This window comes from Chrysoperla carnea, chromosome 1 (genome assembly GCF_905475395.1).
Source record: "Chrysoperla carnea chromosome 1, inChrCarn1.1, whole genome shotgun sequence".
NCBI classification, from domain to species: Eukaryota; Metazoa; Arthropoda; class Insecta; order Neuroptera; family Chrysopidae; genus Chrysoperla; species Chrysoperla carnea.
This window is the reverse complement of record NC_058337.1, coordinates 100,975,834-100,994,607: the sequence shown is the minus strand read 5'-3', so window position 1 is coordinate 100,994,607 and position 18,774 is coordinate 100,975,834. Positions and strand designations below refer to the sequence as shown.

Here is an 18,774-nt window from a genome sequence, read left to right as displayed (position 1 = left end):
GCGAAAACTTCGTTTATTACCTATCGGATGATAAAGTTAACGTTGACATACTGCTAGAAAGTTGACTTAAGTTGCTTTGTTGATTGGAAATATTTGTTGTATTTTGTATTGAGTTATTTGTATCACGTTTTGATGGGCTATTTGGACCTGATGATGTCTTTAGTATTGATGTTGGACCGAGTGGGGTGTGTTGACTTGAATCACTAAAATAATAATGTAATTTATTCAAATACATTTATTTTCAAACACATAAATATAAACTGCTCCCACACAAATTCTAGTGTATATATTTCCGGAAATGTATATGGTTAATAAGGTACTCTATAAAATCGCTATGAAATATACAGGATGTTCTAAACTTACTGGACCAAACAAAAGACGTCGATTACTATCTTTTACCGTTTAGGTTCTGTGTAGCATTAAAGGATAACTTATTAAATGTTCGGGGTAGAAGGATTAGTAATCTATCTGGCTGTAATGGTATTCAATTTTCACTGTTTTTGAAAAAAATGCTTATATAGGATGCTTTAAAAGGTCTTTAAAAGGTATGGGCATAATAGGATCTCCTAAGTTGGCTAGGGATTTTATAGATTACCTGTAACTTAATTACTTTACCGGTAACGTATATGATAATCTTTTAAAAAATTTCGAAATGTGTGTTTAATTTGCTAATTGTTAGTTTGAAGAGTACATTTATTAAAACTTACTTTGAGTTGTCTGTAGATGAATTTGTTGGTGGGTTAGTACTATTCATTTGCGTTCGTGTAGAAACAATTGAAACAGGCGTAACACTTGTAATCATTGCTGAACTAACAGGTTGTGGTGAATATGACGTTGAAACTGTACTTTCCTATTTAAAAGAAAAAATATATTTACATGAAAAGACAACAAAAATACAAATTTTTCTAAAAACATACCTCTTCGTCATTTATAGCTGCAGCTTCTTCTGCACGTTTTTGGAAATCACGTTCCAATTTTAATGCACGTAATTGTTCATCTTGTTGGGGTGTTCGTGATGGTATTGCACTCAATTCTGCTATTTGTCTATCACGCCATTGTCGCGCAGCTTCTCTTCGGGCTTCCTGTTCCTAAAACATTAATTGTATTTAAAGATGATGTTTAAGAAATTGGTTGTGAAAGTATAAAATAAAATTACTTTTTCTCGTTCTTCCCTTTCCCATGGATTAGTAGCAGGCGTTCCTTTCGTTTCTCTTTGATTTGTGTTTGTAGGATAGAATGCACCTTTTGGTGGTTCTGTTAAACTGGCTGTGTATAACGGATGTGTTGTCGTTGGTGGAACTGGTGGTGGATCATCCTCGTATTCAGATTTTGAATTGACTGAGGACATTGGCTGTAGACAAATTTAAAAAAAATTAGTTTAATATACTCGAAGTTCAATATATTAGTTAAATAAAAAAATCCTATTATAATAACTTCAAGCATAGAGAACCCTTTCATTAAATTTGAATTGAATTTTTGTCATTAATTACGATTAAATTAAAAGTGACTCGTACCTCTTTCTAATCTCTAAGCGAGAGATTACAGTTTTAATTCAAAAACTTTTTATAACAAGTGAAAAAAAACAAATGACATTATTTTTTATAAGTTAGAAGATATAAAAGAAACAAGTGAAAACAAACATTTGACTGAGTTAATTGTTGAAATACCATGTATAGGCAGTGTTGATAACTCTGTCACATTTCACATACATACATGTCTGACATATTTAACTGATATTCTCATATAATGCGCAAGTGTTGATGCGCAATCGTTTGTTTTTTTGACGTCACGTAAATAACAAAAGATATTCACTTTGATATTCCTATATTAATACATACTATAAAATTTGCACCTAATTAACGCCCTCGTGGGTAAACAGTGATGTTTACAAAAAAATGTTTCAAACCAAAGTTTTTTATTTTTTTATAAGCAACATGTTTTACATTTAAACTTTTGTTCTATCTCTAACGGTTTACAAGATGGGTCCTACGGACCCAAGACCCAATTGACCTATGATGCTCATTTACGAACTTGACCTGACTTTTTACGTCCTGAGTACGCTGTAAAAATTTCAGATGGATATCTTTTTTCGTTTTTGAGTTATCGTGTCCACAGACGGACGGACGGACGGACAACCGGAAATGGATTAATTAGGTGATTCTATGAACACCTATACCAAAATTTTGTTCGTAGCATCAATATTTTTAAGCGTTACAAACTTGGGACGAAACTTAATATACTATGTATATTTCATATATACATGGTATAAATATATTATTAACTAAACTATTTGAAGTAGTATAGTAGGGTCGAGGCGAGTGGGAAACAGTTTAAAATAAACAAATACGTATAAAATAAACAACTTACCATTCCGCTTGGTGGTTTTGGTGCAACTGGCGGATACATAGGTGATCCTTTCATGTAGTAACCTTGTTGGTTATTCGCATCAACAGAATGTTGTGGTGAATTATTATCACCATAATAATGATTCATATGCTGTGACACCGATGATTGTTGTGGCTGTGTTGGATGATGATTATAATTAACAGATCCCATTCCACCAGGACTTACCATCTGTTGTTGCATATTATAACCACCAACTGAATGTGGTGATTGTTGATGATGTGAATGATGATAGTCTGCTGAACGACTTGAAATCGGTGAATTCATCATTTGTTGTTGTCCATGCAAGTTATTATGACGGAATCCATCACCACCTTGTGGACTGAGCATACCACGTGTTTGCCGGCGACGTACTTCTTCACTCATTTCCGCTAATTTTGCTTGACCCCGTACTAATGCTGTCATACTTGAATGTTGACGATATTGTTGATCAGTTTTATCCAAATTATTGTTATTATTATAATTATTTGATAAAAGGGCGGATTGTGATTGACTTTGTTTCATGTGAGGATGATTTAAATCGTGATGATTTTGTTGGCTGTACACGTTTTGATGGCTGACTAACATTGAATGTGATTGACTACTCTTTAAATTTGGAATACTTTGATGGTGATGTGATGAAGGTAATAATAATTGATTGGGTCTTGTTGCTGGTGATGTCATTTGATGATTTGCCATTGGACTATTTGAATAATACGCGGATGTCGGACGTTGTGAATTGTTTATCATATTTGTTGGACTTAATGGATTGTTTGAATGCAATGAACTTTGAGATGAACGTAATCCCGACGCTCTGAAATTAAAAAATAGTACGTTATACGTTTATTTCAGTTTTTTTACACAATGGCTGATGGCGAATAAAACTTTAACCTTTTCAAACTATTGCAAGTAGCCAAAGGACGCATTTGATTTTTATATGTGAAAGGATGAACCTGTCATTTACTTCTTTTTTTCTTCCCAAACAGCAGAACGCGACAAGAATATTAAAAATTAGCAAGATTGCCAAGACTGATGAAAAAAGCTGTAAGTTGATCATAAGTCATAGAAGTGTTGCATCAGTAGACACAACGGTCACCACAACTTCGTACAACTGTTGCAAATAGTTTGAATTGCGGATGCTTTGTAATTTTATTTCATCGGTGAACGAAGTGCTTTAATCTACAGTCCAGTGCACATGGATATCATCCTTTGTGATTATTATTTAACCGATCTATGCCCACTTTCTACAATTTGACGGTTGGTGATATAAAACTATTTTATTTTGCTCTCGAAAAAAAGATACACGTTTTATTTAAAAAGGGGTAAAAATTGGAGACAATTTCCAACAAAATATTTGAAATATTGATTACCTGTCGCCAAGAGTTAATGCATCGTTTGGTTTATTACGATAAACACTTAAATTTTGATAAAATCCTTGATCTTGTCCAACAGCTTGCGGTGAAACTAAATTATGTACAGATTTACTTTTGGGTGGTGCCATTTGTGTATTATTGTTATTGTTAATCATCGATTGATTATTTGTAATATTGTTTGTATTGATACTGTTTGAAGATGATGTTCGACTATAACCAGGATTGAATACATCATGATGGTTTTTTATTAAATTATGTACTGGTCCACTAGTTAATGTATTTGATGTGACACGTTGTGGTATATTTGGTGGATCATTAGCGTCAACAACTTGATGTAATGCTGGTACTGATTTTGATGCAGCAATTGTTGTACGTTCAACAATACCACCTGTGTTGTGTCCGTGTGAGTCGTTAAATCGAGATGGTATATCACGTTCTGACATGCGACGAGGTCCTACAAAAATAATTGGAGTTTAGTTAGATTGATTATCAGAAAGTGTGATACGATTGTAGGAAATAATAAAATAAAATAAATTGTTTCTCTTAGTAGAAACTCGAATTATCTATTCTCATCAAAAGAAAATTTTTCGATAGACTTTCGAAATATGATTAAATTTACTGGGATGCCCTTATACACATATTTACAAATAATGTTGACTAGAATAATTGAACCGAGATTAAACGAAAACAGGACGTATCCTACCATCACACACCGTGAAAAAGGTAAATTTTAAGATGTCATTAAATGGAATGTTTTATTCAATGCATTGTGTGACACTGTGACCTTAGTCTTAATCGATAACTTTTAAGAACAATTAAAATCTGATTTTATAAGCTAATATTTAGTTTGATCAAGTGGAGAAAAGATAATTTATATAAAATAAAAAAATTGTACGCTATTCAATTTATATTAATTTTTCAATAACTTTATTATTTCAATTCAAAATATTTTCTAAAGCTTAAATGATCATTACATTTGTTATTCTTAGTTCTGCACAAGAGAAAAATTTATATTATTTTAATCACAGATAAATAACGATTAAGAAATGTGATTTGTAAGTGAAGTAAAATTCCTTTAAGATTGTCTAGCCCACAGTTTAGTAAGATAGCTTTTATAAATAAGCTTCTATGTATTTTTAATGTAGTTATTATAACTATTTCCCTGTTAAAAAAACAATTCATGGAGTGGAAAACATTTGTATTACTCATTATCATTTAAAAAACGGAACGCGTAGTTGCAATACTCATTTTGTAACATTTTATATGATTTTTGGATTTGAGTACATGAAATATATATACTAGTAATCAAAATTTCAACTTCGTAAGATTACTTATTTAATTAGTATTTAATTAGGAAGATTCCCCAAAATATGAAAATATTAGACAATATCAGAAAGTTTATATAATATTTAGCAAGTTATAATACCATATATCGATTAATCTATTTCAATTGTTAATTTATTTTGAATTTTCTTAAAAGGATTTTACTTCAAACATTAATAATTACTGAAAATATAAACTTATTCGTTGGGTGCATAAAACGCCGATATCGATGCTGACAGAAAAAAGTATTTTGCTATTCTATTACAATAAACAATTCGTTTGTTAAATCATTTCGCATGAGTATGAGAGAGTAAATATACGTTAAGCAATGTGCATAAGAAATATATTATTATATGTTTGCTTGTATGTGTTTGTAGCTTTGCTTAGTGGCTGTTGTAGACTGACTCTTGCATGTAGTCTCTGAACAGTAATTATAAATACATACATGTAAGCACATAATAGTATCTTTCTTATACACATTGCTTAACGTGGAGTACTCTATCATACTCATGGATGTAGCTTGCGAAATGATTTATCAAACGTCCTGTATGTACATTTGAGTGATTAAATTAAATAAATAAAACAAATGAACAATTACATATAACATAAAAATACATGTATTCGCTTTGTGAAATAAAAATTTCGCAACACGTTGAGCACCCCGAGCCTAAATATTATTTTGTCTATTCAGACAGACTGCATACACCCAACGAATATATAAAAAAAATTTTTTTAATTATATCTGAAAAAATTGGCTAAATTAAATTAATACATGCAGATGAAATAAAAAAAATATTTTTCATAATTCTCATGCTAACATAAAAATAGGGTGTAATATAACGTCTCTATAAAATAAATTAAAATACAACATAATTTTGATGATGAAATAAAATATTTTGTGCGATTGTAGAAAAATTAAAAATAGTAATAAAAACGATAAAAACATGTATGCGTTTTATTCTCTTTAATTTGTGTAGCATCTGAGATGAATATAAATCTCTTACATTCATTTGATTTCCATGCCGGACGCACATTAAACTTAATATTATGTCCCAAATATGTTGAAGTTGCATCATCTAAATTAAAATCAAATGAATCTTCAAAACCATATTGAATAATTTTATCTAAATACATTTGATTTAAATCTGAATAACTTTTAGTCATACGCTGTCGTGTCGGTGTCAAATCGATCTTAATTGCTGGACAACTTTTTTTCGCACGTTTACAGCATTTTTTAATAAAAATATTCTTATTATAAAAATTCGATACATTTGATATGCTCTTACTTCGTGATTTATTTAACAATAATTGATTATCGTTTGTACTCGCCATTTTATTATTAACATTATAAATTAAAAATTCATTTTTATTAAAATCTTCATTTGGTATAATATTGTTATTGTTAATAGATTTTTTTCGACGTACAATAAATGCTTCGGGGAATTTTTTATGTACGGTTTTTTTATCTTTAATATCTGTTAAACGTTCTAAACTGCCATATTTAATTAATGGTTTATTTAAAAATGTTTCATCGTTGTTATTGTTATTCATGGAGGATATTGAAACATTATCTTCAGATTGAGCTTTAAATAAACATTTTTCTCCACATACTGTAATTGGTTTTATTTTCATAATTTGTGAATTCACTGACGCTGTACTAGTATTTGATAAATTTGAATCGGTTGATTGATTTTTGGATTTAGTTGAATTAAGGGAATCTGCACTAATATTTATTGATTGCGAAAAAGCTTGTTCGAATGTTAATTTCATATTTTCATTACAACATAAATTTCGACAATTGATTGGATGTTTTTTTCGAACAACTTTTAATATTTTTGGTTTGAATTTTATATTATTTAAACTATCCATCAATTGAATATTTTTACTTGTGAATGTTGTTGATTTTTCATCGTTGTCCTCTGTTTTTGGTAGATTTTCTTTAGGTTTAGTTTGTTCCATTTCAGAATCATCTTTTTTTGATCCAAATGTTGACCAAAATTCTAATTGTTTTAATATTTTATCCCGTTCTAAATCAGTTAGTTTTGATTGATCATCAGTTAACGTTTCTGTACTTGAACTTTTATGTTCCAGTTTTGTACTAATTTTGGGAACTAAATTTGGTACACTTCGTGAATTTTCTTTATTTAAATTAATATTAATATTTGCAATTTCATCAAAATGTTGGATTAATAATTGCACATTTGAGCGCTTAGTTTCATTATTTAATTTATCATTTAATTTTGTAAAAAATTCTTGTTTCTCCAAACGTACTTCATCTGGAGATTTCCAACATTTAAGTGTATTCGTTTTTGGATCAATTTTCTTTAAATCAAGTGTTAATTCTGATGCTAATGGGGGAGTACTTGACTGGGAACTTTGACTCAATAATGACGTTATACTTTGTATTGAACTTTGTTGGCTATTTGGTTCAGTACTTGCAGAAATATTAATTTGAGGTACTTGAAGACAATGTACATTATTCGATCGATGTGGTTCGTTTAAATCAATTGTTGTTAAATCTAAAGTTTTTGCTTCAACAATTTTAGGCACACTCGTAGAAAAATCCAGTATTACGTCATTCGTTGGTACAACATTCGTTTGTTGTTTTTTTACCCCATATTTATTTATTAAAAATCCAGTTTCAACCATTGGTTTCTTTTGGATAATGTGTGAGGTTGGTGTTGGTGTTATTGTACGTATATAAAGATCCTCTTCTGGTTTATCATCAATGTATTCATTGACTGTTAAATCTGTAATGGATTGTGGATGAAGGCAAAACATTGCATTCGTTGAAGCACTTTTTACAACATGTGATGTATTTATTTGAGGTATATTAAATAAGCTATCGTCAGATGCAAAGAAACGCGTTAATGATTTTGGTTTTGGTGAAAATATATCAAAATGTGGTTCCTCGTAAAGACTATTATGTTGGGAATAATCCATTGAGCTGGCTGTTAATTAATAAAATTGTTCATAAATTATCCATCGCATCAAAAATTCTAAGACAATTAAATATTAAATTGGAAATATTTAAAAGCAAACTAAATAAACCGTTCAAATCTACGGAAGATCGGAAAAATAGTTGACGGTTTCCTAAAAATTTTAATCAGTAATTTTAAATTAAAAAATAAAAACCCTAAGAAACAATTGTCAGTAGTAATTTTTTTATTCCCTCCTTCATATGTCCAATGTCTTACATTTAGATATTTTTTTAAATTATCTCGTTTGTTTTCAATATTTGGGCGAAAGCATAGGTTATCAAAGTTTTAGAGAATCAAATAATCTAAATTTTATGTTCTTATAAAATTTTCGATAGTTGATTGTTCATAACATGGAAACACTCTGTAGGAGATTATTGCAACGTATTATTTCACCATTTTCGAAAATATGGTGTCTTGTTTATACGGGAAAGCTGTACCGAAATTCGAGGTGTGGAGAACCCAACATTGCACTAAAAGTGAACAATAGAATTTTGAAAATTCCATGAGGATGAGGTCATAAAATTTATATTATTTAATACTCTATAACTTAATACTTTCTTGAAAGTTGAACGCAACGAATTGATCTAAATAAAAAATAAATTGATTTAAATGATTGGTTATAGTTTTCTAATTTTAGATTAAGATACAAGTACAAAATACTCCATATAAATCAATTTTTAATTATATATCATCTTAAAAAATATTATTACGAAAAAAAAAAGTTTTTTAAAACCACTCACCACGTGACATTGGTGGAGACGGTTGCTGTAACAATGTAGCCAATCCATGATAAATAGCTCCTTGTTTTGCTACTTCTAATGTAACAATCGGTCCAGTACGAACTAAGTATTCAGCAGCACGTTCTTGAGTAATACCAATTAAACTTTGTCCATCGACTCGTAACAATTGATCACCAGCTTGCAGACGACCGTCTGTATCGGCTGCACCACCAGGTACCACTGATTTTATATATATTCCTAATCGTTCTTGTCCGGCACCTTTTGCCGCAACAATTGATAAACCCATACCACTTGTCGATTTATGTAATTTAATTATTTGAATTTCTGGTTGTTGAGATCCAGATCGATTGCTCATTGCACTTGGAGATCGTAACTAAAAAGAAAATACTAATTAGAAATGTAAAATGAAAAAAAAAAGTTGTTGAGGTCTAAAATGAATTAATGATGAATTACAAGGATTTCTTTAAATTCACTTAAAAAAAATTTGGCTGTAAAAAGTAAATTTTTATATTTGTAGAAAACTTACTGGATGTGAATGCTGATGCATGTAAACAGTCCAACTTCCCGCACTAGTTGGTTGGCTCGCTAATCGGCATGGTGGTTGTAATTGACGTAGAAAATCAGCAAGACCAGGAGGTACACCACGTACCACATCACAACTATATCCATCTTCAGGTAAGAGTAATGCTAATGGTAATGTTGGCTGTTCCAATAAACGAACTTCACGACCATCAGCTAATGCCAATTCATCGGCTAGTGTTTTAGCAACACAAACGGCTTGTGCTACCATGGCCGGTGATAATGGCGCTTCACCATCTTCACACTGATATTGTCCTAATAAAGCTCCCAATTGTACACTATTTAATTTAAAGCACGTTGATGGTAAGTTTGCTATGTCTTCGGCTGTTTGTTTTGGTGCCTGTAAATAAAATAAAATATAAAATATGAAATTTTGATTATTATGTGTGCTCTAAAGATCGAAGTAACTGATTATGATTTCTGCTGTTTCTTTTTATGAGCAACAGACGAATTCCGGCATAGTTTTTTTTATGACAGAGCAGATAAAATGATGATTATATTTTGAAATGGATTGAACGCAAACATCCAAAGATAAATAACAGTTCTCTATTTCCTTGGGACAAAATATCAAATTTTGTTCTAAATGATACATTAGGTGGCTATTATTGAATTTTTGCCTTGCTCTAATTGAAATTACCTGCAACTTGGTATAAAATAAAAATTATAAAAAAATTTACCTGTAATAAATGCGCACATTGTTGAATTTTTGCCAAATGACATTCGGCAGCCAATTCTAATCCTTGACTTTCAGCCCATCGTGTAATATGTGCTAAACGATTGACTAAACGTAATCCCCATTTTTTACAACATAAACTTTGTGTATTTAATATAACATTTAAACTACGCGCCGATATATAATGGAATAATTGTGAGAATAATTGTATTGTTAATGCGGCATTGACGCGACAATGACGCAATAATGACATTGTTGAACTTAAATTACTAATTATAGGATTTACACTGTTTAAATCGTTATTGTCTGATAATAATGCATTTATTGCTGGAATTAGATCTGTTGTTGTACACCCTGTTAAATAACTGAATGCTAATTGTACGGATTCAGCTAAAGTCTCTTGTGCTGTCAATGAGAATGCACAAATATGTCGATCTGATTTTAAAAAATGTAGTAGTTCGGAACTGTTTGCTAACCAAAATGCTTGCGAATTACTATCGTTGTAACGTTCCTATAAAAAAAATTTAACTCAATTAAATTATACAGAAATTTAATAAATAAAAGGGAAGATGATGATTTTACAATGCTACTTTTATTCAAAGATAAATGGATCATGTAGTATGTATTTTTGTTTAAAAAATTTTACTTGATCGAGGAATTATTGAAATAATAATAATTTAAACACGAAAATGACGTCCATATCATATGACGACTATACATGAGATTATCATTTCTTTTTAAACTTAAAAAGCATAATTTAACGGACAATTAAATTGCAACATGGGCAATGATTTATTTACATATTACGAATGTTTTTATTTTGGTTAAAAGTACAAATATGAAGATTTTGTATGGAATACAATATCCGGAAAATGAACACCTCGATTTTGTTTGCAAGCCTTCACTTAAATCAAAAATTTCAATAATACTTTTGCATTATTAAGTATTAATCTTAATAATGTTGCTTACAAGTTCTTCACTAAGTTCTGAAATGGTTGCTGATTATTTGCAATTTTTTTTAGAACAGCTCAAAGAAATACATCGAACTAACACGACCTTGAAATCGTTTGTAATCACTAAACTTATATCGCGCGCCGTTGGTTCGTAATCCCTGCCTAAAGTAGTTCGATCCCAACTTAGATATGTATAATTTCATATTTATAATGATTTCAAGAATGCCATTCTACATTTATTTTTAAAAGTTTAAAATTTTTAAGAATCTCTTACTTTTATACCAACCTGTATAACATTTTGAATTAATGATGCGATATGTTGTAATAATAATGTTAATTTGTGAGCTCTTTCGGTTGGTTGTAATTCCGGTCGATAATGCGTTGATGCTCGATACCTAAAAATTAAATATATTACTATATTTGAAAAAATTTGCTGGCTGAAAAGATCAGGTAAACGATTGCCTTGTCAATATCTAGCCGAAAATATAAGAAAAAAATTACAGACATGGCTAAGATGGGAATGGTAATGGCAATTGTTTTTTGTTAATTTGAGATACAAACCTCGCACATAAGTATAATGTATATGCTGGAGCTAATTTAAATGATGGCTGTGAAGATGGATCCAGTAGTGTAATTACTCTAGCTAAACATTGATCTTGTTGTGTTTCTGGAAACTCCAAAACTGCTGGTAAAATTGGATCTTGTCCTCGTGCAAATCTATTAATTTAAAAATATCAATAAAGTATTAAATATTAGCAATTGAAAATTTGGTTAATGTTTTGATAAAATCAAAATTCAACTTGAAAGAACAACGTAAATGAGAATTTGTTGCTTTCAATATTGTTTAGTTCCAGAGACATCAGGACTTTTGAAACTTTGTACTTTTGGAAGCAGAAGATATATGATCTATCTGGTACAGGAGTATATGGACCTAGAATTAATAAATCGATTCCTCTTCCTATGGAATTTAGAAATCGATTCTTCTTGGTCAATACGTGACAATTTTTCAATCAGAAATCTTCGGCATGCTGAGAGGTTGCCACATTTGTAATACGAAAGGTTACAGTAGGGCACATATTACCTTCTTCTCAGATAGTCAGGACGCATTACGAGCCCTGAGGCGTCAAAATTTCAATCGAAGAGAGACTACGAATGTTTTGACTCTAAATAACACAGTTAGACTCTGGCGTTAAAGAGAATGGCGGGATTGGTGCTTCACTTCACTCTAGCATTCCCGAAACTTATTTATGACCATTAATAATTATTCTTATAAGGTTTATTATTCCATGATTCGACTTTAATTGTGGTCCTTTATTTCTTGCCTACTTCAAATCAAAGCAAAGAAGCCCTTAGGCGTGTGATTAGCATGAAGCATATTGTTTTAGGTGAAATACTCCCCTATATATGCTTAAAAATTATACTTAAAATAAATAAAAAAAAGGGGAAAAATAAATATTAAATTAAATTGCAAAATGATATGAAAAAATATGTGCTGTTTACCTATTTTCACTGCCCACGGATTTAGTATCTTCGTTTTTATAACTACTTGTCGAAACCGTTTCTACATTACCATCTAAATCGAAAGTCGTTTCGTAATTATCTTTATGGCCACCAACTTGGGATGAACCACTGCCCCCGCCACCACCACTTGGGGTGGACCCACCAGTATTTTGTGCACTTACTACATCCTTTAAATTTTGTCCAATATTATTACCACCAAATCCATTGTTATCTATGCTACTATTGTCACCATGCGGTGATTTTGGATAATGCTGATGTGAATTATTTGATTGTGTTGGCGATAAAGGTGGTAATTTTTGTTGCATTGATGATGGCGAATGTAATTGTGGTTGATTTTCAATGGGCGATGAGAAATTTGTTGGACTCATTGCACGTTCACGGCCGGTTGTAGGACTGATCGGTATGTCCGGTACATCGATGCTTATGTTATTGTTATCTTTGCTTAATCGTGTTGGTGATCTTTTTTGATTGATTTTTGAATGAATGCGTGATTATTACAACGACATAACAGCGCAAGCGTGCAGGAATTTTTAAAAATCATAATCAAAACCATAAAAAAAAGAAAAACAAAAAAAATCAAGCAAAATGCAGTAATATTTAGTTTACAAATAATAATTAAAATAATTAATACAAACGGCAATAACATAATTATTAGAACTGTTTGAAAATATTTTTAAACTGACCTGTCATATATTGATAAATTGTCGTGATTCGATGAATACATCCGACTTCGATTTTCTTGTACTGGATCCACAAATCGATAACTGTTTACACGTCCAAATTTTACTATTGCTCCATTCTGAAATTAGAATTTATTAAGCATGAGTAAGTCTAAAAGATTATTTTCCAGATATGAAGCTACTTTAACGCCCTACCCCCTGTGTGATGAGTTCAAAAAATTGATTTTTTGCTTGTTGCATAAATTGATTCCTTAACATGTGTAATATAAGGCGGGTGGTACAACTTCTGCTCTAATGAAGATTTTTATTGGAAATTCGTTTTACTTATTACTTAAAATAATTACTATCCCTTTTTTATATTATAAAGTAAGGTTGTTTGTTTGTTTGTTGCGATTTCAAGCAAAACATACTCAATGGATTTAATTGAAACTCTACAATTATATTAACACATAATGTGAGCTATAATTTATAAAGATGTAATAAAAAAAAATTTTGGTCTATGACATTTCACTACGCCATCTATGAGTATCATTTTGAACCATAAATTAAAAATTTCTGTAAAATTGTGAATGAGATGCAATTCATGACCATCTGTTCTGATACACATACTGAATCAAGACTATAAAACATTTAAAAAAAGATTGAAACCTGTACATATATTTTACCTGTGTAAAACAATCTCTACCTCTATTTCGATTGTTATGGGAGGGGGCTAAGCAAGAGCAAAAAAAATGGAGGCTATAACGCAGTGGTCTTTGCTTTTAAGCCCAGCGAAGCGGGCGGGTATCAAGCCTGTAATAAATAAATGATAAAAACCTCAAAATTCAATTTTTCATCGTTCGTCAAAAATAATTCCCAAAAATGCTTAAAAAATGAGTCGCCACACATCCCCTTAATACATTCCTAAGTTTCCGTATTCAAAGGGTAACAAGCAGAACCCTATTACTAAGACTGCGCTGTCTGTGCGTCGGTCCGTCTGTCAGTGGGCAGTATGTCATAAACCGAATAGAAATTCTTTTAACTACCTAGACTAAAGAAATTGCCGAGTAAAGCAGTTGTAAAGAACTAGTCTAAATTAAAATCTTAATCAATCTTAAAATAATTTCTTTCCGTACTATTTTCCTTGTGACAAATAGCTAATTGATTATTGCGATCCCAAATTTACTTCCCGCGAGCAAATGTTAATAATAATGTGTGAAACTTGTACGGCTTATATCTTACAAACACGAGCGGTAAAAGCACTTCATTCGTTCGAGCTTTTAAATCTGCTTTTAAGCACAACTAACAATTTTTTGCACTTGTTGCATAATGTAATATTTTGCTCACCTGAAGAACTGTTGTTTGATGTATTCGTTGGCCATTTACATATGTAAATGCATCGATATGACATGGTGTTAATGTTGTAATCCCACTATCCGCGTTATACTGAATTAAACAATGTCGAGGTTGTATATGTGGTCCATACAATTGTAATGCAATTCCATTTGCAGATCCTACTTCCATCACATCAGACGTAACACGTACTGTCCGAGAACTTTCTGTAACATGATCTGCACCCAATTCAATAAACATCGGACATTGTTCTAAATCGGAGCTACGATGATGGTGATGATCACTTGGGCCTGATGTACTTCCACGATGATGATATAAACCACTGCCAACACCACTACCAGTAGCTGTTTGACCACCAGGTCCACTAACACCTACTGGCCCACCACCAGGTTTCTTTTTACGTTTGCGAGGTGCACCACCATCGGCCGGCCTTCGCCGTACATGAAACATTATTGAACCTAAAAAGAAAAAGGAAAATTATTAAAATTTTGTTTAAGAAAGTTAGTGATGCGAAATGCTTACTTCCTAGTAAAACTTCACATTTTGAATTTCGTAAACGTGGATTTTTTAATGAATGAAAGCTTAACATTTTTGAAATGTGGTTTATAAATTTATAAATACATTATTTGGCAAGTTGTGAACTTGAACGTTAGTCTCGTTTTAAGTTTTATGAGTTGTAAAATTACTTAACGTTTTGTTAGTTTTTTCATTAAATACATCATTAAAAATTAAATAATTTTGTAATTTAAACCAAATATCCATATTTCTCTATTAAGAATTAAAAAAAAGTGCTGTAGAGTTAAATTTGTTGTTAATGGAAAGCTTTTTGTCGTTAATTAAACCACAAAAAAGATTATATCGGTCAAAACTCAAGAATGGCTAAATTCACAAATTCACTTCATAGATAATCATAAGCACCATCAGTATGAATTAGCTAATTGTAATTATTATCTCGAGAGATACGTTACTCGTCGATAATTTGGTGAAGGTGTCACCATATTTTTTCCAACAGTATAAGTATATTGCGTTCAATAAAAATGCAACATTATCTATATATCAGATATATTTAGTTATTGAAATACACACATTTTTTAATATGTATAATGCTACCAAACATATCTGATATATTAGTACAGTAAAGATGTACAAATCTTTTAGTATTTGATTATACAAGTAGTGATTTTGAAGTTCAAGATCAAGCTCGATGCCATTCAATCCTTTCAAAGGTTATACCCTTCAAGCCTTTCAAAGGTTACGATAGATGTAGCTCTACACAGAGGTAGATTATGAAATTATGAGCTCATAAGCATTTTCAAAAATTAGCGCTTTCGGTAATAAAAATCTATTAATATCAAGACCTTTTTTTAAGTCGTCGTCCTGGAAATAGATCTGATTGTATGTGTCTTAACAGATGATTAAATGTTGTCATTATGTAAAAGTTTAATAGAATTGTTTTAAAACTTCCAACTAAGGGTTCCTTTTTAACCTCGCGCCTCCAGGCACGTGTCTGCTTTGCCGGATAATCCGGCTTTGGCTCCTACAGTATTATACCTAGTGTTCAGTTTACATCTATGACAGAGTACATGCGTTATTTTTCTAATAAATTTTATTTTAAGGTTCTTTATTTTACCATTTTGGAATAATTTGCTTTATACTTGGGGATTTATCAGGAACTTGGACAGTGAATGAAAACAAATGTTAAATTGTTAAATGTTGCAACGTTTCGTTGTTATTTACAACTTCATCAGGCAATATTTGAGGTTAATATTTATATTAAAAATAAAAAAAACTAGTCTGAAAAACTTCATCGTTAAACTAAAATAATAAGTGAAGTAAAATAACTTAAAATCAAGCAAATTACAAGAAACTTTAGAGCAAATAATTGTAGTAAAAATTGTTTAACGATGAAGTTTTTCAGACCAGTTTTCCTGATCAAGTTGTAAATAACAACGAAACGTTGCACCATTTGACAATTTAAAATTTGTTTTTATTCACTGTCCAAATTTCTGATAAATCTCGATCCCAATTATTTAATATCATGGATGAAAGTAATTTTTCCAATTTGTTTTATGTAATTTAGCTCTAGATACAATTTAAAATCGTAAATCCTGCATAGAGACATTTTTTACTACAGAGGGATAAATGTAGAATCAACCATAAAACTATACTAAAAATAAAACCGTTAACATAATACTTTTCAAAATATGACGCAAATTAAAACGCATTTTGGGTCAAATGTAGTGTCAGTCACATATGGAAGTACTCTTTGTCAAATAAACAGTTTGTTAATCATTTTGATCACTATTTTGAGTGAAACACAAAACATTTTTCACGGTCACAATCAAATGTAAAAAATTTTGAGAATTATGTTCCTAATTTTCACTTTTCACTTTTTGGAATATTAGAACAGAAATAATAATTTAATAACAAAAATTAATGAAATGATTGAGGTTATTGAAGTATTATTTTCATGTTATATATTGAAAAAAATAACAAAAATAAGTATTTCGTAGATTAAAAAAACCTTAATCGTAAAAAATATATTCTACAATGATGATGTTTGCGGTCGACGGTGATGGTTTACGAACAAAAATGAAGGAAAAATACAAGCTAGAGAAATGCCACAATAATTTTATGTCGTAGCTGGCAGTATAATTATTATCACGCTATAAAAGATATATATTTCTAAATAATTGAAATATTTATACCGAATTATTTTATATTTTATTAAATATATGGTATAATATTATTATACAGGGTGACAACTTCTCTGGTGAGAAATATTAATTTTATTTCGTTTTTACTGCAATTGGATTCTTAGCATCCAAACCTGTCCTCCTCCTCCACGTTTTCAAACATTTCTAAGAGATACCTTGCTGATAAAAGAAAGTTAGGTCATTCCTCAAAAATGTCTGCAAGAGAGATATTACCGGAGATTCCAAAATTATAGAAACAAAATCCCATTTGACAATGTTTGGCTTATGCACAACTTTGCTTATCGCATTGTATTTGCCGAGGTAAGCTTATCGCAACGTTACAGAACGTAGTGTTTAAAGAGGTACACTCAATACAAGTTTAAAGAGGTACAAGTCAATATAAACGCTAAAAGTTGAACCATTCTAAGTGCTATAACTATAACAGCATACATGTAATTCACATATCATGTTATAGCTATATCACTTAGAATGATAAAACACGTGCATTTTTTGTGACACAGAGGAGTGTATAAATTTCTATGAGTTTAATAACTGTATAATGTGGTATCTATCTAAGGTATACTTTTAGTTATTAAAATTTTGTTATTTAAACAATACTAAGTGTTATTACTATAACATTACATGTGATAAATACACTTAGAATGTTTTAACCGTTGCGATATATAAATACATAAAGTGTACAATGTCCATTTACTGAGTTATTGGATACCAAGAAAAGAAAAAACTTATTGGCACCATTGTAGAATCAGAAATCAGCATCGCCAAATACTAGATTCATCAGTTTATATTCTGAGAGCCTTATAGATAATGGTGGACATTAATAACAGCAGTTCAGGCTTTAGGGGGAGGGGGGTTGACCGGGGCTCCAGGTTCTACAGAACGCTGCGCACGCCTTTTCAACTTAACCTATTAATTTGAATATCTAATCAAGCTGCAAATTTTGAGAAGAAAACGTAAATTTTGAAAGTTTTATCAGAGAGTTTGCTGAATCATGAAACGTCATAATGTTAATTAATAATTGTATTCAGTGTATACTATTCAACTAACATTATTACGTCACAACGACGTTTTACGAACATTTTTTTGTCGAGCGTTTTCGTGTCAAAATCCCAATTTTAGTTTCTTTCTGACAAATTACAAGAAAAAAAGATTATTTTTTAACAACTTGTATCAGCCATCATACTTGTGCTTCCCAGGCCAGGAACAACACCCTATACAAATTATTAATACATAATTTATTAAGTAATGAATTTCGATAAAGATCTCGTTACCTTGTATGTTTTTTAACGCACATTTGTCATATTAACAACTAGAAAAACATAAGCGAATAGTAACATTGTAAATTTTTATTATTATGATTATAATATGATAAATGTTTTTTTTCTGTTTTTTAATTAGTTTGTGACACGATATATTAGTATAATTAATATTTTATTTCCGAATTGAATTATTATACTAACGAAATTTAATCTTTGCTACTAACAATTATCACTGTCAAATATCATATATTTAAATAAATT

General features: G+C 30.6%; 1 protein-coding gene across 3 annotated transcripts in view; it reads right to left on the bottom strand.

Annotated features, from left to right (window-relative positions):
- The window catches only part of LOC123306030, a 132,977-nt gene that overhangs the window by 1,876 nt on the left and 112,327 nt on the right, over nucleotides 1-18,774 (bottom strand). For 2 of the 3 annotated variants that reach the window (XM_044887894.1, XM_044887893.1), the window contains exons 7-20: nucleotides 14,532-14,995; nucleotides 13,209-13,324; nucleotides 12,505-12,984; nucleotides 11,566-11,721; nucleotides 11,279-11,399; nucleotides 10,056-10,562; nucleotides 9,326-9,718; nucleotides 8,800-9,172; nucleotides 3,753-4,209; nucleotides 2,368-3,196; nucleotides 1,157-1,351; nucleotides 918-1,088; nucleotides 708-850; nucleotides 21-203 (exon numbers count right to left, since the gene is read on the bottom strand). In XM_044887894.1, the coding sequence (XP_044743829.1) occupies nucleotides 21-203; nucleotides 708-850; nucleotides 918-1,088; nucleotides 1,157-1,351; nucleotides 2,368-3,196; nucleotides 3,753-4,209; nucleotides 8,800-9,172; nucleotides 9,326-9,718; nucleotides 10,056-10,562; nucleotides 11,279-11,399; nucleotides 11,566-11,721; nucleotides 12,505-12,984; nucleotides 13,209-13,324; nucleotides 14,532-14,995 (4,588 nt within the window). The remainder of the gene's footprint in view (nucleotides 1-20; nucleotides 204-707; nucleotides 851-917; nucleotides 1,089-1,156; nucleotides 1,352-2,367; nucleotides 3,197-3,752; nucleotides 4,210-8,799; nucleotides 9,173-9,325; nucleotides 9,719-10,055; nucleotides 10,563-11,278; nucleotides 11,400-11,565; nucleotides 11,722-12,504; nucleotides 12,985-13,208; nucleotides 13,325-14,531; nucleotides 14,996-18,774) is intronic. The other variant, XM_044887892.1, reaches the window with a different exon arrangement.